General features: G+C 39.6%; 1 protein-coding gene across 1 annotated transcript in view; it reads right to left on the bottom strand.

Annotated features, from left to right (window-relative positions):
• The window catches only part of ARHGAP28 (Rho GTPase activating protein 28), a 73321-nt gene that overhangs the window by 17284 nt on the left and 35969 nt on the right, over positions 1–20068 (bottom strand). Inside the window, exons 2-5 of the mRNA XM_018081538.1 lie at positions 14214–14416; positions 9477–9694; positions 3893–3980; positions 1826–1983 (exon numbers count right to left, since the gene is read on the bottom strand). Of these exons, the coding sequence (XP_017937027.1) occupies positions 1826–1983; positions 3893–3980; positions 9477–9694; positions 14214–14416 (667 nt within the window). The remainder of the gene's footprint in view (positions 1–1825; positions 1984–3892; positions 3981–9476; positions 9695–14213; positions 14417–20068) is intronic.

Below are 20068 nucleotides of genomic sequence, written 5' to 3'. Positions count from 1 at the left end.
TCTTATGAACAGTCGTGTCAAAATATGCATCACTAAAGGAGGCTGTGCTATCCTGAAATTTGATTACTAATGTTTTGGCTAAGGACCATGTCTGATATATTTTGTGATGTTGTTTCTATGTGGAACTATGTAGTGTATTCAGATGGGCCTGATATGCTTACTGACTCGTAGCTTTGTAATATCTTTGACTAAGTCACATGGATTATGGTCCCGTGTTGGGGAAACTGCATGTAACACTATGCAGCCAGGGTTGTTGAGGTGGTCATTCTGGGAGCTGCATGGGACATGCTATTTTATGACATACAATATATCTTTGTGCAGCTCTGTATACGCTATCCATGACGTTGGTTATGTTGTCAGACCTGCCCTGGAGAAAGTATGATGTTGCACAGTCTTCGGTCTAGCCCCATTGGCCCACCATGGGGAAGGAGGGACAGTCCTCCAGGGTATAGAAGGCTGGTTGCTTGGTGTAACAGAGCAAGAGGTGAGGCCCATGACAGTCTGAGTCATTATGGGAAAAAAACAAATACCATGAGTGACAGCAGATGAAGTACGGGGAATGCCAACATCAACAGCTATGACTGCTGACTTTATTCAGAAATCTCTCTCTGTAATGACCTTTCTTATTTCTTGTGTACTCATGAACTCACAAAATTATGTCCTGTATGCAGAGTAGTTCAACCCCAGCACAAGACTGGCTTTTTCTAAAACTAATCGATTATGAATCCACAGATCCATGATATTCAATGTGGCATCTTCACTCTTTGTCAGCAGTTTCCCTCCTCTGTCAACTGCAAATTTTCTGAGCTGTTGCAGAGAACAATCTGTGTGTGTGCGTGTGGTAGTAAAGGCCAAAATTATGATGAATGCAGAAATACCCTTACTTTCCACAGGACACCAAGTTATCCCCCCAAAAAAACCCCAAAACAACCAAAGACACAATAAAACACAGGGATTTCACACAAGTTGTGTAATCTACTTGGTGTCTTATCTTTTGACAAGCAAGCTTACTTCTGCATCTCAGCTTCTTCCTTGGTAGAGTCTGAGATGGACAAATGAACGTCTGTGTGGATTATAACAGCTTCAGATTAGTTCAGGATCTCAGAACATCATGACACTCAGGAAATGCTTCCAAATAATTTACAGCTGACATCATAGATGTCACTAAAAAGGCGGCATATGAAGCACTAAACTAATGCTTCCAGTGATGGAAGTTGTGAGGGCTGATGGAAGTAGAAAACAGATTTCCTTGACTTCACGAAATAATTCCAGATAATGATAAAACTGCTCAGTGTATGTCTGGTTGGATGATATGGTAAATTTTTCTTTAGCCATTCATATAGTATTTCCTATAGCACTGAATACTGATTGGAAACAGTCAGTACTGCTGCAGGTCTAAGGTTTGCTTTCCTCCCTTCATCTATGGAGCAATTTTAAATCCATGTGTTAACTAAGGCAGATAATCTGTGGGGGAATAAAGTAGGAAAGCAAACCCATAATGAAAATGATTGTTAGTTTTCATGCCAGTAAGAGGTTTTTATTTCTGCGTGAAAAAATTGTGGATGATGCAATATTTGTGGAATGAGTTACACTTGTACTGTGATGGGTACAAGTAAAGACCTGGTTTGGATATCCATATTAACTTTGGTGCCTCTCTGGGAGTCAGTCACAGGCAGAAGGCAGGCACAGGAGGCAGTCTCTACAAAGCATGTGTCTAAAAGGACAGCTCATGTATCTTAACAGACTCCAACAGTGCTGGGGTGTAAAGCAGGAAATTGCTGTATTAAAGAAAACAACCAGGGAAATATGTCAAGAACAAACTTACAGGCAAAGCCGAGTCTTCTTTTTTGAACCTCTGATTTTTTGGCCACTCTTGGGTTTTTGGAAGGACTGTAATGGATTCTGAGAAAGAGACCTCATAAGAGAGCTCTTCTGTTACGGATGGGCTGCCTTTATCTAGTCCACAGTCTAGACAGCTATTAGCTGAAAATAAGGGAAATAATATATGAATGCTGAATATATGCTTGCATTTAGTACAGAGACATTAAAAAATTAAACCAAGATGACAAAAGTCTTGAGACAGTAATAAAGGAAGTGCTTCAAAGAGGAGTTTCAGTGCAAACCACAGCATGTTCCTGTTTTGTCTGGAGGAAATAACCCCTTAGAAATAAAATCCCTATTTTCAATTTAGATTATTTAACTTGTTGCTTTCTGTGAGAAAGATAGTCAAGCTGGAACTTCCTGTTTATCAGGAATTGCAAAGTTTTTGTACTCTGTCCTTGTCTACCCAAGCCAGCAAACTGTGGTAGCACTTGTCTAATGAACAATTAAAAATTAAAGGTCTTGACAGAAAAATGCTGTTGACATAGTTTCTTAGGTTACTTATAATCATAAGACATTGTGCATATATTTTATGTGGTCACAGACATACATTTCTCAATGTTGACAGTTTAGTGTATAGCACCGAAACAGGACACAATGTACAATATTCCAGTTTGAAAAACACTGTATCTACTGGCATTTATGGTAGATACTGTGAACTGACTTATTGCTCTTTAGTTACCTCCTGAAATTAGTGGATGCCAGAGGAAAACTTTTGAAATCAGTACAATCAAGTTCAGTAATATGCTATTGTCATGGAATCCAAAGTGTGATAACATACATGAGTTCCAGTGTTGCCAACTTTCACAACAGATCTCTCATATCTCAGGTCAATTTTTATTTTCCCTTAAGGTCCAACTCCTAGACTCACCTAACTGGAATATAATCATAAATTTAACTGAAAGTGAAGTAAAATTTCATCACCCAGGACTTCAGGAAAGAATTTACTAACATGACCCAAATGTGTTCAAAAGCCACGGAAATCAGAAAGTGAATTAAAAAACATTACATATTTTATAAACCTGTGCATGTCCAATGTTTTTTGAATCACTGTATTAACAGATACAAGGATTTAAATATTTTTTGCAACACCCTTTGTTTTGCAAGTCTGATATGAAAAAAGCTAAGTGTGTTATTGAGTGGCTTCCAGTTTTTGAACTGTGGATTTAGATTTTATCTAATAGCCAAGCCATTTAAGATGTTTTCCATCTCTTTCCCCCCTTGGACCTGAGACCACAGACTGTCTACAGTAGCACTGGGAATTTGGTTCCCCATCTGCTGCAGTACAACTGCTTGAAGAGCAGAACTATCAGGAGAGCAGCTTTTGCCACCAATGAAAATGCCTGTGGCACTATACCCAGAGGTAAACATCCAAGGGACTAGTTTAGTAACTTGGGAATTAATATTAATTTAGTTAAGCCCCGAACAATGTGGATGGGAAAAGCATTCAAAATAAAAGATGGACTTTCTCATGGAAGGCTACTGACAGTTATTCAGACACTAAGTAGAGTAGAGCTATTGTTTTCATTAGCAGTGCCAGTCACTGTCAGGACAAAGCATTTAAGGGGTAACACCATTAGTGGATCAGAATAATAGGGCAGAACCACAAAAATGATCCATTTCTAATACTGCAGTTTCTGCAGTACTAGAGAAATGTGGAGGAAAATAAGAATCTTTCTTGTCATCATATGCAAAAAGAAAATACACTGATGACATAGATTGGACAAATTCTGCAAAATATTGTTTAGTGATTGTTTTAACAATCCCAGCCTTGCAATGATCAGTATTTTTTAGATGCTGATGCCTCAAGGGCAGCAGTCTGAGTAGTACAACACTGGTCATTAATAGGAAACTTTGGGTCCTGCATGACAATAAGCTGACAATGATTTTAAGGAAATATATGCAGCACTGCCTCAACATGAAAGAAGGGACTAACCCCTGAACCACAAAAGGGTCTGTCTATCATTTTTCCAGGAGAAAGTGAATACTGGTTACATGTTGTCATACTCACAGGTAACTGATTTCCAAACTGCCTTCTGCCCAGGGAGCTGGATACCGTTAGAAGGAACTGGTGGCACTGGAACTGTCTCAAATGTGAGCTGATAAGCAAGGAAAAATGATCAGACTACAGTGAAGGTAAAAGTCGATGGACAAAAACTACTACAGTTCAAGCAACAGTGTATAATTCCCAGCTTACACTGTTTTGAAAAGATAGAACAATCTGTTGTGATTCTCAAGAGTATATTTTTCATAGCCAAGACTGAGAATTAATTTTGCTCATCCTGTATAGATTTGGATCATGTTGAGGTCAGTAATATTAAAGCTTGCTGTACCTAATGAGTCCTGTCCTATATAATGACTGAAATTAGCTAAGCAAATTGCTGTACAGAACTATGCTAAGAAAAAAGTCCTCGCAGAACTGTAATTCATCCTGCTTTTAATCATTTTGGCCACAAATCTTTTTGAAGAATCTTTGGCACATGTTGAATATCTGCTGTTCCCAGGCATCTGTCTTCTTTGGTGTCTCTTGCAATTTAGGCACCAGCAAGTTATTAATGGGCAGATGTCCTCCCACATACTAACATTTTTATCGGTGGACTGCAAAAAACGTTTTGAAGGAACGAAGAAATTTTCTGTAGTAAAATTAATTTCTTTCCACTCCAAAAGTCATTCTGCACTGCAGAGAAAGAGCTTAGTAGCCCAGGGGGTGACTTTTAAGCAGTGTCACCTCTTATTTGCAGTGGAATTTAGGCTTTGTTCTCAGCAGTTCTGTGACTCATAAAGACAAATTCGAGTGTTTCTGTGTACATGGGGCAGTAGCAGCTCATCTATGTGTTCATGGGTAAAAAAACCAAAACTACAAATCAAGGTCATGAATTAAAGAAATAGTCTGAAGATTACTCTGTGAAAATGACTACAATATTCCAAACCTTTCTCATATTTTTTTTCTGCTGTCTTCTGCATCCTTGTGGGAGTCCTTGGAGCCTCCGCCTTTCTCAAACCTGCTGCCTCACCCTCTTTGAACCTAATGGAGCAGCTCCAGTTTTCTAGCTGAACCTGCATCTGAGAGACCCCATGAGCCCTCAATACCCGCTCTTTAAATTGCTTTTTAAATTGCTAAATCGGTTGTTTACCAACAGCCAGCAATGCCTCAGGGCAGAAATTTTGTCTTCCCCATTTGTAGCCAACACACAGGAGCAACATTCAGGCTGCTAAAAAATGTCATATATTTAAAAGACAGGCAGCTCTTCAAATTGGAAGCCTGAAATAATGTTGCAGTTGTTTTATTCTGCCTTATCCTCTGAGCTATTTGGGTAACAAAGTCAAATGTAACATGAACAAAATCTCTCCTGAGAGACTCCATTCAATAGCTTGCTAACTTGAGAGCAAACAGGATTTAAGTCACACGGACTTCCTTTGCCAGAAGACTGTAAGGACTACCGATTTTTTGAAAAGGAGAACTATAAGATGCTTTTATGATAAAATCCCACAACATTTACATAAAAAGCTTCAGGACATTAAAAATACTATAAATTTCAGGTGGGAGTATGGAAGTGGAGGAGATGGTTAGACCTGTCTCACCAGTTTGGGAAAATCAACCATAAAAGTACTTATGCTTCTGCTTAAGTTCCAGATGGAGAAATTAATGGTAAACATTAGCAACTCCCTCATTTACTTTCAGTGCTCAGAATGTCTGACCCTTCTAACAGTTTTCAGAATAGATTTACAATGAGTCAAGTTTATTAAGGAAAAAAATACTTCCAGCCTTGTTACAAGGGTGAATTCAATAGCAAAGCACCTGCAGTAACCCACTTCCATAAAGCACAACAGAGCCAGCAGAAAGGAGCAGACAACACACCTCTGCTTCACACCCATCAGGGCTTGCAACAGCCCGTGGGCTGCTCTAGCTTCTGGCAATTATAGAATAATGTGGACCATGCACAGTATCAAGCTACAATGTCATATTCTCAGTCTCTTTTCCCAGCCTCCACAGTGAGAGTGTACAAAGAAGCCAAATCTATGTCCCTTTTGTGAAAATGTCTTCCTTCCCCCCCATTTTACTTTTTTAAAATCTTAAGATAATATGAAAAAAAGAAAGGGAAGACTGGGAATAAAACCTTTTTAATACATGAATTTTAAAGATCCAGATTATTTCTGTAGTATAAAAGAAGAATAAAAAACTGTGGAAGATCTTAATGAATGTGAAAGACCAAGAGTCAAATTGTGTCCTTAACTAAACTGGAACAGCTTTATTCATCTGGCTGGGGCTCCAGCTAAGGTGAAGCTTCTCATACCCTGATTTCTGTCTGAAAGTGATTCATTAGACATATTAAAAATGAACCCACTGTTTACTGCCACAATGTACACAGGAATTTCCAACGGGGAGAGGAAATCAGAAGAGCAAGGAGAAGCTAGAGATGAGGCTGACAGTTCTTTAGTAGCTACCCTCATCGTAGAAGATGTAAAACCAAATCATTGCAGCACCTAAGCAACCAAATTCTATTGTCAGCCCTGTAGCTAAGGGAAATAAAGGCAGAGGAGGATAACCTTATAGTTCTGGTCAGGGCATAATTTGCCAATGCTTTGAATATATTCATATTTCCAAGCACTGTCATTACAAACACCTTTTCATGCAAATAGGTCTGGGTTAGTGATTTCTCCTTAATCAGGACATGATTTTCTCATGCATTGCTGAAGTAAAATGCTTCCAAAAACTCTTAAGGAGTTTCACAAGGCATAGAGCTGGGCTGTTAAGGAGCATGATGCACTTCCTCCCTCCAATAACAAAATCCATGTGTGTGTGTGTCCATTTGTATTCTGCTGATTTTTCTAGGCTTTGAGCACTAGCAATGCCAATGGCTTCTGATGGAAGCAGCAGGGTACCAGCAGTAAGAAAAATCAGGCCACAGTGATTAATAAACCATCCAATTTAAAACTCGGTATTGTGGCTGTCAGTCAAGGCTCCTGGCTGTAGACCTGTCTGAAGCAGAGCAAAAGCACCTCAGCTGGGACAGGCTGCTCTTCCAAGGCATGGCTCTTGCAAGGGTGATGTACCACAGGGGCAGCATTTTGCCCCCAGGGATCATGGCACCTTTCCAGGATAGGCAACAGAAGAAAAAAATCCAAACAAAACGAGGAATGGCTGCATTTCCCTTTGAGTCCACTTTGTCTGTTGAGGGAACACTCCTGCCCTGAGGGGACGGACCTCAAGGCAGGAAGACTGAAAAAGCACCCTCTGCTCTGTGTTGACTCCCACAGAGGCTGGCCACCAGGTAGTAGTAGTAGCAAAACATGTAGCAGGGAGGCTTTTTTTTTTTTTCAGAACGGAGACAAAAAACTAGGGCAAATTTTTCTTTTCCCCCACTCCAGATGACAACTATTTACGCCTCTTTAGTGATCTCCTAAATCTCATCTCAGGTGACCTTACTGAGCTAATCACCTTTTATCTCATCATTAGCCACAGAAGACAGTAAACCATTCTGTAACCCGTCCCTCTAGGCTCTTGCAATTCTTAGGTCGTTGGGAAGAAGGTGTAAATCCATCCTCCTAATGGAGAGGATTATAGAGTTATGTGAAACAATTAGAGCTGTTTTGCTATTTGCACCATGATTACTTCTTCCTTCCCAACAGAAAGGCAGGATGGGAAAGCAAAACTTCATGTCATTTCAAGCAGTCTCCTTACCAGCCTCTCTTCAGCAGCTATGCTGAAAAGATTTGCCCCTTCCCGTCTCCTGTCGCTCTTTTCTTTTTGCTGGGTTGTTTTTAATGCGGATCTCTTTCCTAAGCTGATTCATCACAAAGATTCACCGCCAGCCGCGGTGCAGTGCCCAAAGAGGCAGCAGAGCGCGAGGGACTGCTGATACCCCCTAACAAAGACTGCTCGGGAAACCCTTAGGTCAGGAACACAAGCTCCTCTGAAGTGTGTTTATCCCTGAAGAGCTGATAATTAGCACAAAGTTCCTAAATCCCATAATAAGCAGCAGAGATAGGAGCAATGGTCAATAGGAAAACCAAAAGGGTGCTGGGAACCTTGCAGGCTTTTAGAAATACAATCTTTCACAGTCCATTGGAGGGAAGTGATGGTGTGTTCTGCAGTTGTATTTGTGCATCTGTGTTTAACATTTAGTTAAGTACCTGCCTAACTGCATATTTTTGTGGGAAGAAAAATTTGAAGACTTAATTATTTATTTGATTCTATCTTTTAGACTTTAAAAATGCAGAAGTAGTAAGTGAACTGAATTTCAGAGGAAGTAAAAAAGTGATTTGAAAGGCAATTGGCTCTGAAGATACAAATTCCTCTAGCAACTGAGAAACTTCAGAAAGTGAGAAAGTAGAAAATAAGCAGGTCAAAGATAAATCAATAATGTGCCTATCTGAGAGAACGGGTACAACATTTATTTTTCTGATTGAATTTTATTAGGAAACTTTAGTTTTTTTAAACACCTTAAGGTTTACAAAGACTTGAGTCAGGAGAAATGTGCTAATCTAATTAGAAGAACCATCAGCTTTTTAACGTTCATGCAAACATGCTTTTTTATTTCTCACGAAAGAAAGTCTGACCACAAGAAACTACTGGATACTTCTGGATGTATTTGTGGGATATCCGTAAGAGGTTCAAAAAAAACCAGATACTTAAATTCGGAGACAAATAAGTTAACTTTCTGCCCATTATATCTTTTTGATTTTATCATAACTATGAAGCTAAAATTTTGTATCCCAATTTTTTTTTGTTTTAAATACTCCAGGAAGCCAAGCCTTGAGGAGAAGATAGGACAAACAGAAAAGGACAAAGAAAAATCATAATGAAAAAGAGTTTCTTGGAGTTTTGTGATGGCAAAAACTTTAATATTAATTTCAAAGGTGAGACCGTGAGCTTATTGGTGACTCCCATTTAAGGTATCATGAGTGACAAAGGTAAAATCATGCATGTTGCTTTGAGCATTGAACTAAATTCACACAGTTTACTGCATTCAACAGAGTCAAAACATGTAGTGCTAGGAATTGGTTCATTTAGGGCTATCCTCAGGGAAAAGCAGAAGAAACCACCAGAGGTAACATTCATTTCTGAAGCCATGAAGCAAATGAACAGTTAATAGATTTTCATTTGCTACATAAGTGAAATGTAACTGCCAGTGTACCAGTTGCAATCATGCTGGCAGGTGTTTAATTGCTTATGCATATTTGAACCCCAGTTGCTTCATTAGAGAAGTTTTACTTCACCACTGAGACTGCTGAGTAAATAGCAAGTGTCCCCAGAAGCCGTCAAAAATTTGAATAGCTGCCAAGAGTAACTCACCAATTTCCAAAAAATAAAGGAGTAAATGTTAGTCTTGGTAGGAGATTGCAGGAGGAAGACTGGTAAAAGATACAACATTATGTTACAAGTTAGTTGCAAAACTGCGTACCATCTATTGTGTTTGGTGCCTTCCTTTCTTCTCAAAACATAGCATATAGAGTATTAAAAGTCTGATTTTAGGGTCAGGAGCTGCCACTGGCTGGCTGTACATTGTCAGCAGAAAAAGGTTCCTGTCTGGCAGAAACTTTGGTGAGCTACTTGCAAATTGCATAAAAATTAAGATCAAAGGGATACTTACAGAAGAGTCATTGGTGCCAAAGATGTCTCGCACATCCCGGACTGTGTGCTTGTTCTTCTTCCTCAGGGTCTGAGTGTAGGTGTTGTACCTCTTCTGTACGGCAGCAGCTTGAGTCCTGGTCAGAGTGGACAGCAGAGCTTGGCCATCCTCCTCTTCAGCTCCAGAGATCAACGTAGATAAACCTACATCTTGCAGCCATTCTGCCTCCAGTTCCCCTTCTGTGAAGGAAGAGAGCGTGTTACCAGGCCTGGCAAGGAAGGGCGAGGGGGCTGAAGGAAAGGAGATGGCATGACGGACTGCTGCCATAGCCTTTACCTTGACAAGACTCCAATTCCAACCTTTTCTAGGCCAGAAGTGCAAGTAAAGATGGTTTTGTCAACATGCTCTCCACTTCCAGTTTGTCAGTGTCTGCATAGGAGAGGCTTACAAGAACAGAAGAGGCATTTCTAACCTGTGCATCAGCATAGGCTGTGAAAAAGGCAACAGAGTAGCAAGCCTGACACAGCAAGGTCCTTAAAAGCTAACGCCTAATGCAAGAGCACAAATCTCCTCAGTTACCACTTATGCCATGCTTACCATTTTTAGCATGCTCTACTGGATAAAGACATTTGGCTGATGGAATTTAAATTGGTATTCGAATTCAAATAAACAAAAATACTGAAGACGTATACAACAGAATAATGTATTTGCACACTAACAATGGAATTTGAGATGTCAGAGGGCCAGCTGGTGGTCAGACTCCTAGTGAAGAAGCCACACTAAGAGAAGGGTGATGTCCACCCAGTCCAGCAGATTGTTTTGAACAAGATGATTAAGAACCAGAGCTGCTCACTAAAGAACAAGGTTCAGGAAGGGGTAGGTATCAAAGAGGTCAGGTAGGGGTGGAATATGCAAAAATAGCCATCCTTGCATGCTAGGTGTCATCCTAATTTCTGATAATGAAAGACTCACTAGCACTGTACACCCCAGCATTTCTTGGTATTTTAATTAGTGACTAATATCTTGAATCTTGTTTCTCAGCTGGTTCAACACTGTAACTGGTTCCATAGTGAGATTAGGCACTGTGTGAAAAATTGTTTTCTATCCTGGCTCTATTGGGGGAAGCTTCTGGCATCTTTTCACAGAGCCACACTTGCAGTCCCCCCGCTACCAAAACCTGTCCAGGCAAAGCCAAGGCAGGTTTTCAGCTTGCTACTTGTTACATTAAATTAATATGCCTTGCAATTATTGGACTAGCAGAAGCTCCCAGTCTACCTTCTCTGAATCATTTAGTGATTTTAAATTTTGCTGTCATTGCTTTTTTATTTGTCTGCTTTTTAAAGTAAATAGTCACAGTCTTTTAAAATCTCTCATCACATAGGAGATTTTTGAGGTCCTTCATTTCAGTTTTGGGAGCAATCCTAGCTCAGCAGTATGCTGCTTGAGACAGGACACTAATTTCATTACGGCTCTAACTGAAGAAGAGGTACTACAAATAAACATGTCAAACAGGAAATGGATTAATTTGCAGCATGTTCTATAAAACAACTAGTCAATGCACTTATTGTTCTTGTCCCAGTGCTGGTCTTAATGGCAGGTTGGTATTTCCACTCTCCCTTTATTGCCTCTTCTTGACATCAGAATGCAGGCTGATTGATGGACACCAGTTTGCTGCACTTTGGCAGCTAGATACACAAAAGAGAAAATTACAGGACTGGGCTGTAGGGACAAGCAAAAGCATCTTATGCATGTGCCATCACTGACTTCATTGTTAACTGCCCTGCCTCTTTACAAAACTCTACAAAAATAGCTGCTTCTAAAACCCTTGCTCTGTGTTAGCCAGGGGTGTGACCAGCCCTGTATGCCGTGAAACAGCTTCTCTGCTCTTATCCTTTCTGTATCCACAGACAGGAGTACAGTGTTCCCTTCCCATCTTTGTAAGTTTCGACCTTCCCTCCTCACTCTTCTTTCTAAGAAGGTCTCTTCTCATTCTTCTGTGCAGCTGTTGGAGCCACATCTGTCCATGTTTCAGTTTTTTAATTATATTAATTTTAGGTTTTGTCTTGACATATTCTTTCCAAGTATTGAGTTTTTAATCAAACTCATTTTTCATGATGCTATGAAAAATAGTAAGGCAGACATGAAATTCTGCCTGCTTACCACTTGTTTTCTCTGGCTTTTGGCCTCTTCCTGTTCCAACCACTCACAAACAATAGACTAAGAAATAGCAACAGCAATCAGAGGAATAAAACTATCAAAGAGAAGAAATTTATGCATTAAAAAAACTTCAAAATCTTATGTCACATAGGTTTTAAACATAGGTTAAAAACCCCTCATGTTGTTATACAAATCTTATTTTGACAGTTAGCTACTTATACAGCAGGGTCTTGATACTGTGCTCCACCAGAAAATAAACAGATAATTGTGAAAGTAATTATCTTTTTCTCATAGAGATTGCTAGGAAAGAGGTGTGCCTTGCTTTGAATTTCAGATATAATCTGAAATAACTCACAGATATAATCTTAAACAATGCACAGCATCCCAGCCTTGAAACATGAAGTTATAAAGCAGCTCAGTACATCACAGACATCTTAAATACCCCGTCTTCCTCCTCCCCTACATTTTCACATTTTCACCCCTTGTGTCACTTGTTATAATCTTCTGTTCTTTTTTGATTGTATTTACTAACATCAGCAGAGTAAGTGTGCTGTTGTCTGTCCCTTGCATGTGTTGTCTGGCAAACCACACTGTGGTTTTGACAGCATCAGTAGTGCCTGGCCACTATCACCCTTTGGCCTTCTTTTTAAGGATCCTGCATCTCTTCCTCTCAAAGACATCTCAAAAGGGCGACGAATATTAGTTTTTATTTTGTCCCAAGGGTTTTCACATTGATTTGGCAAGGAGATTTATCCTATTAGGACCTTAATAGAACTTCCAAGATTTATAATCCCAAACTGAATATACTCCTGATCTTAATAACTAGGACAAACATTGTCTGGTTGTGTGTGAGTGTATGCAATATATATATATATGTTTAAAACAACAAAACGAAGGTAAATGAAGTATGGAGATGTGCTGCACTTTGACCTGCAGTCTCATTTTTAATTCATGTCAGAGGGGAAAAAATCAATGCGTTGTAATGAGATGTAATCAGACAAAGGGTAACATAGGACTGCAGCAGAGTTTGGGCTGTTGTGACGATTTAGTTCAGCAGTAATGAAAGTGATGGAAAACTTTCTGGAAAATGAGGTTCTGTACTGACTTTCCCTACTAACTTACACAGCTTGGTAACTCACAGATTTGTGACACTCTCCTGACAAGTCAGAGATGCCTGTCAGTTCATGCTGAATGAAGGAGAGACACCAATAGGTTCACAACCTCTTTCTAAGGTCTCCCAGTTAAAGAGTATGATCAGACAAGACTTTTCCCAATAAGAAATGGAGGAGTGCAGTTTAGATTTAAGCTGACCGACCATAACCCTCATAGCAGACCAAGATTTCTGGTGAACCCGTCTTCTCCCTTGGCTTCCAAGAGAGCCCTACTGGGAACTACTGAGTGGGAGGTGTTTCCAATGGGAACAGTACGTGGTTGGAGTTAGATACCTCTGTATAAGTTACTTACCATGACTGATTACATATTTGTTTGATTAATAATGTAGTACTTTTCCCCCCTTTTCACCATTCTTCCTGGGAGCAGAATTAATTTGACATCCCATTGCGTGTCAAAGTAAAAAAAACCTCATCACCACTTGTGTTAATAACTGCAAGGAAAGAACACACCATTGCTTCAAAATCTATCCCTAGATCAGTAATTACCAGACTAGTAGCCATAAGCCACAAGATGTTCTCCAGAAAGAGTTATCAGTGGGTCATGACCTCAGAAGAAATTCTTTTTCATCCTATAGTAACACCTGGTATTTTGTGTTGCACAATATAATGCATTTGTAAATGGGGTCAAAACCGGAAAAAAATGTGAACTGCTGTTCTACATGTTATCAAATCTAACACAAAGCTGTATTGCAACAAGCCAGCACAGACTATTATGTATTTTTCCAAATACAGTACAAAACAAGAGAGAGGAAAAGGTTAAGATAACAGAATGAGGTAGTAATACCTTCAGGATATGTTGCATAAGTGATGAATGAATTTGGTCAAGTGGGGAGTCTGAACAATGTAGGCACCCATATATTCAGACTTACCTCTGAACTAAACTCTGAACTCTTCTTGAATTATATCTAAATTGGGTAATCTCATAGAAACAGGCAGTTATCAAATTCCTGATAACACTAAACAATATCTAACCAAAAAATTCTCCAAGACTTAATTAACTTCTGCATCATATCCAACCAAAAGCCAGAAAATTTAAAATTCCAGCATATTAAATGAATTATTAACAAAATAAATTTAACAAAATAAATTGTTTCACTTTAAATGTTTTGCTTTAGTCTATTTAATGCTGGAGATTTAGCTTTCATTGAGTGCCTCTCCTTTATGAATTACACCGTATCTGTTCTCCTGAAGCACAAAGTCAATGCAAAAAAACCTTACTTCAGAAGTTAATTACCAGCTCCAGTTATAAACCAGAGTGAATTATTGCTTCTTTCCAGTGATTGACTGTGATGTTCAGAAGCAGAGCTACAGTGACCCAGCCTAGTACTTTTGCTCATACTGAGTGACACAAGAAAGGAGATCTGGGCACGACTCTTTAGTGAGAAGGCAAAGCCAAGGCATAAGGAAGAAGTGATGTTTGTGTGCTCACCATCAGCAGGTTTGAACTCCAAGACTGTTGCTTCTTCAGATCCATCTTCTCTGCTCTCCTTGATGCTCTCCACTTCACACCAAAAGTCCTCCATGGAAGTGCTGTCCATGGAGGCCTGCGAATTGGAGCGACTGAATGTAGGAGGAGGAGCTGACTCATTTGAAAGCATCCTGTTAATTCTTCGACAACGAGAGAGGGACTTTCTGAAGAGACAGTAATACAAATAAAATTATCTTTCTATCATGCTAACTTGTGCCATGGAGATGAAGCAGGCAACTAGGGCTTCACCTGTGACTGTACCAGGGAGGAAGGAACAAGATTTCAGAGACTAAGTAAACAGTTCTAGTAATTGTAATGACCTCTGTTGCTCAGAACAATTATGGCTAGACATTTATTTTGCATCTAATAATTTATCTATTTAATGTTTAGTGTTTCTCACTCTAGAGAGAGATGCAGGAGATGAAATTTCTATTTGTAATACTGATATCCATCTAATGACATGCTGGAAAACTATTTTACCTTTTTTATACCTCAGTTTCTCTTTCTATCCCTTCTTGTTTTGCTGGCTGGCTGAAATTTTTCAGTGAAAACTCTGGGGAAAAATAATGAGACTTAGGAACCCTGAAATATTTTATAAACTTATACTGGCTCCAGAAAACAATTTAAAACTTGAAATACTTTAATTCAGAGAAATCATTACCTTTTATTTGAAAAGATTTAAAAAAAAATTTAAAAAAGATTTAAAAAGATTTCTTTTTTTTTCTTAAATTAAGCTAAAATAGAAAAAATTTTAACAAAATTTGTCTTTGAATTGAAATAGTATATTCTGGGTCAGGCAGAAGGCTTTGATCACAGGTTCAAAAAATTATGATTCACTAAAAATCAAGTTTAAACCTAAGATTCAATACAGTGATTGAATTAAAACAAAGTTTGTTCCTTACTCTTTTGTTCTGATCTTTTCCCACTGTAAGTACTTGCAGCTGAAGACAGTTATATAAGTTAATTCAAAATTTAATACAACATCCACCATGAAAGTTTCATCTGACTTTGCTCTTTTACATTATTATGGCTGCAATACTGTAAACAGCTTTTGTAAGTATAATTGTAGTAGATACAGTAATCAGTAATAATAACCACAACAGTATTTGTACAAAAGAGTTAGGAGGTAACACAATCATGGCAGAGAGCTAGACTACAGGAATTAATGGAAAGTTCTGTCATAAGGTCTTCTGGCCTTCGCTTATCTGAATTAATTCAAATGTAGTTTCCCTTTCTCTTCCTTTTCTGCATTCTCTTTCCCTTTCTCCATTCTGCCAACACGCCTTTGTTTAAAAACACAGGCAACACTTTTACTCCACTAAAAAAAAAAAAGAAATATTTCCTTTTCAGTATTTCCCTCTGTGTCAAAGTTTTGGTAATGGATGTATAAAGAATATGTTATTTAATAAAGCTGACCAAGTATGCTTTTTCCTCTTTGTGCTGCTGCCTCTGCTTCATCCTTCCTTGCCAGTGAAGGGCTAGCTGCTTTCTTGGGGCTCTTGCAGCATCCTTGCTCTATCTGAGTGGTTCCTTCTGGGCTAGGTCTGAGCCCCAGGTTAGGGAACTGTGGTAGAAACAATGGAGCACATCAAATCCAGCTTTGGATGTGATCAGGCTTTATAAAAGTTAAAGCTCAGGCCTTTGCCTTTTTCTGAACACATGCAGCTGTTATATGGATGATTCAGTTGCCAAAACTGCCCATGTTCTCTTGGAGAGCTGCTGAGAAGCAAAGCTTTGTGATGGGTGACAACACTGCAGGAGAAAATGTGCTATGGGGCTGTGGAGACATGTACTCCAGGCAGAGAAGTGCTATCTTCACTGTTTTTCTCCTTTTTCCCCCTTATAAACAGAAAATGATTGTTTACTTTAAAACACAGTGGTGAAACTGTTACTGTTTTAATTAGAACAAGCCACAGTCACCAAATCTGAGAGGAATTTGTGACACAACTGTGGTTAAAGCTATTTGAGTGTTTTCCACATAGCTTTCCCTCTGGGGAGACGTGTTTCAGTCGGCTTTTGTTTGCAAAGCCTCAGATGACTAGGGTACCTGATAAATTATAATCACTGGGATTATGTATTCTGGATGTGTCAGCCTCTGGTTTCTTATGGGTTTCCCTTTCTTTTATGGATTCAACTGTCTCTCTTCCCTGCGTCAGCAAGTAAGAAAAAAAAGCATGTCTCACTATCATGACCTAACTATCACGAGTTAATACTGTATCAAGCATCCCCAAGCAGAGGTTTTAACCAGCAGAAGCACAACTCCTGAGAAGCAGCCAGAAAACCCCATCTCTTCAGCTGGGAGCTGGCAGGGGGATGGGGGAAACAGCTACCACTGACCAACTACTTGCTGCTGTGAAAAGCTGAGCTCTTTTGTTTAAAAGGTGATAGTGAACACAAATAAGGAAAAAGGCAAAACTTCCTGGCACTCTAATGGCGTTTGGGGCCCCTGTTCTCTGGACATTGTGAGAGCAGAGGAGACAGCCTGGGCCGGTGCCTATCCTCCTGCCGCAGACTGCCCCTCACCAGCCTCCGCTTCAGCTCAGGGCTCTGCCTGAAACCCCGACACTGCTGCCCACTGAGAAATTCATGTCCCTACTTAACATAAACCTTTGTGAAAAATAAGTTCCTACATGTGCTATACAGCACAGCCCATAGATCTCAAGCCAGCAATTGCAGTACGGAACACTCTCACCAGTCTGGAATCAAACATGTGCTAGGAGGAGAAAAGGGCAGCTCTGATAGCATCATTGGATCCCATAATTTAATCATGGTCAGAGAATTTAAACATTTCCTGCCCTTCCAGTGTGAATCTTGACCATGACCCTGCTCCTTGGGCCCCGACTCCATCACCACTTCAGCTGGCTCGAACTATGGCTTTTTATTTCACCATATTAGGAAGAAAGAGGCTTGGTGGGTTGCTGCTTTTCTCCCCACAGCGAGTATGCTTATTTTGTAATACTACCATACCAAAAAGCTAAATGCAAAACAGACCATGTAGCATGGCAACAACTGCTGTGGCAACCAGCTTTACCAAATACGTCTAAGGTTCCTGGGTAATTAATGTGCATTTACAACAATATTAAAGTACAGAGTTTATTTGGAAAATCAGCTGAACAAAGTCTCCTGAGAACTTCATCTATGAGGCTTGTTATCTCAACCTGGATTAAATCAAGCTGTGTAAAATTTCTATAATGAGAAAGGTTAGGCAGAGGTGCTTAATCCTTATTGGTAAACATCTGAAGCTTGCTTCCAGGTGGTCTGGTACAAACTTTCTTCAATTATTGTCAGTCTGCCTATTAAAAGCTCATGTGTTTGAAAGACCTCCAGCTGCTGTTTTGACCCATATACCTGTGACTCTTGTTCTGGAGGAAGTGGTCTTGCCTTTATGTGATAATGGCAGTTGTCTCCCATTTCCTCCAGCCAAAGATGGTCAAAACAGTTTCAGGAAAAAAAAATCCTACTGAGGAAGCAAAGCATATTCTTCACTGCTTTTGATTAATTATTGAAGGACACTAAATGCCCACTGACTCAGCAATCAGCCTGCCTCTCAGAAATAGTTCAAGCCCAGGCTGCCTGTTAACTGGGAACTCTCGCAGCAGAAAACCTCTGTTCCTGACACCTTTTTCACCTTCAACCCATTCTGTCTCATTTGCTCTTTTTTTTCCTCAGTGTCTGTACAGAAGTTTAGAACAATAAAAAGTTTTCACTAAGCTGATTCTGTTGCTCCTATAGAAAAGCTGAAAACTAGTCCTGTTAAGTAAGCAGCAATCAAAAAGCTCGTGCTCAGTTTCTTTTGTTCACACACATGGGTAGTGGTGAGCTAATCTAACACTGACTAAATTAAACACAGGAGGGATCTCAGATCCTGGCTTACTAGATGGAAAGAGCTGGGAGAGAAGTATGAATCTAAAAGCACTGAGGAACAATTATAGCAACTCCACTGAACGAGCTGAAATTGTTTTCAGGGTGGAATAAAAAAAAAAAGGAGAAAGGGTTAAAGAGTGCCAGTAAGGAGAAATATGATGATATAATTTAGAAAGCTTTCTGCGGAAAGATTTTTGCAAGGAAGTAGGGTATTTCCATGGGCACAAGGAGACTGATTCAACTATGTGTGACTGGTTTTGGTCTGGTGTACGTTTAGAATTCTGATGAAATGCAACAGCAAAGCAGGCCTACTGACCCTAAATTTTATCTTCCATATGTAGTGCAGAAGTGTGCTGTTCAGGATCTGATACCACACATTGATTTCAGGATAGCCAAGCCAGATCCAATAAGCTATTCTTATCCTATCTCCAAAGTAAAAGTCTGTCAAACCACATGAAGAGCTGGCTCAGTGACACCTAATGATTGCTCACAGGCTCAGTAATGATAAAGCCAGGCTTCTGCTTTGAGTTCAATTAAGTAGTGGATAGTAAAGAATCCATAAAACAAATAGGAGCAATAAAGTCATCTTGTAGTTAAAACCAGCACTTAATCCTTGTTTACAGAGAGAGACAGGACATCTTACTTTTGTGGGCTGTTATACTTCATTTAATTTGGTGGGTCCTGAACCTGCTTCACCACAATTAATCACGTTTATAGGAATGAGGAAGATGAAGGAAGCATTATAGGATGAAAATCCACCTTTTCACATTGCAATCATTCTGGCAATATAAATGCTCAGCTCTTCTCAAATGTAAAAAAGAGGATGGTAGGTTGCACTGACAAGGAAATAACATTTATTCTTCTTTTTTAAGAATTGTTCTGAATTGTTAGGAAGCAGTCATGTACCGTTATTTATCTTCCTTTTAAATAAAATGTATACAAATTCCAGGCAGAGTCCAGCAATGGGAAATAGTATTTTTGTGCACAGTTCACTGCACAGTTCACCCTTGCCCCAAATCTCTCACCTTCTTGTTCCTTCCTGGAGACCCTATATTGTTTGCTGTCTGCTTATTTCCTTCTCTCCATGCTCGGTGGCTTCTGATCACAGAGAGGGGTATGTATCAGACAACATTTAACCCCCTAATCCATCTATACACTTCTGTTTCTGATTATCTCGCAAATGTTAGGCAAGTTGTATACAGTAGACCCTAAAGTTTCCCAGTCCTTTCTCTAACATCTAGCATAGCAAATATTTAAACTATCAAGCTCACTGATTTCACAGAGCTGTCACTCAGCCCCCCTTGTAATGGAGAATTTGAGTGAGAGGCAGAATAGGATTTTATTTCATTATTAATTTTCTCATCCTGTAGCCCAGCAGAATTCTGAAAACATATGAATCTCATTGCTCTTTGTTACAAAGCTCTGTTTGAAAATAAGCTATCGTCTTATTGTATCACTTAGACTTGAAACCACAAGAATTCTGTATTTTGCCTGTCTTTGTATTCTACAAAATATTCTTCAAAATATCATTCTGTCAACTTTAATTTTACTTCAGATTCTGCATCTGGGAAAGGTCAACTCTGGATGTACGTATAGTCTAGGGAACGAGATGTTGGAGAGCAGTGCCACAGAAAAGGGATCTGGGGGTCCTGGTCGATGGCAAGTTGAATATGAGTCAGCAGTGCCCTGACAGCCAGGAGGGCCAACCCTGTCCTGGGGGTTATCAGGTAAAGCATCACCAGCCGGTCGAGGGAGGGGATTGTCCTGCTCTGCTCTGCACTGGTGCAGCCTCACTTCAAGCCCTGTGTGCAATTTTGGGTGCTGCAGTTTAAGAAAGATAAGAAGCTCCTTGAAAGCATCCAAAGTAGGACTACAAAGATGGTGAAGGATCTGGAGGGGAATCCTCCAGAATACAAGAAGTGAGTGAGATTGCTTGGTGTTTTCAGCCTGGA

This window comes from Manacus vitellinus, unplaced genomic scaffold (genome assembly GCF_001715985.3).
Source record: "Manacus vitellinus isolate BGI_N305 unplaced genomic scaffold, ASM171598v3 scaffold_1_pilon, whole genome shotgun sequence".
In the NCBI taxonomy this organism is placed as follows: Eukaryota; Metazoa; Chordata; class Aves; order Passeriformes; family Pipridae; genus Manacus; species Manacus vitellinus.
This window is presented reverse-complemented; position numbering and strand designations above follow the sequence as displayed.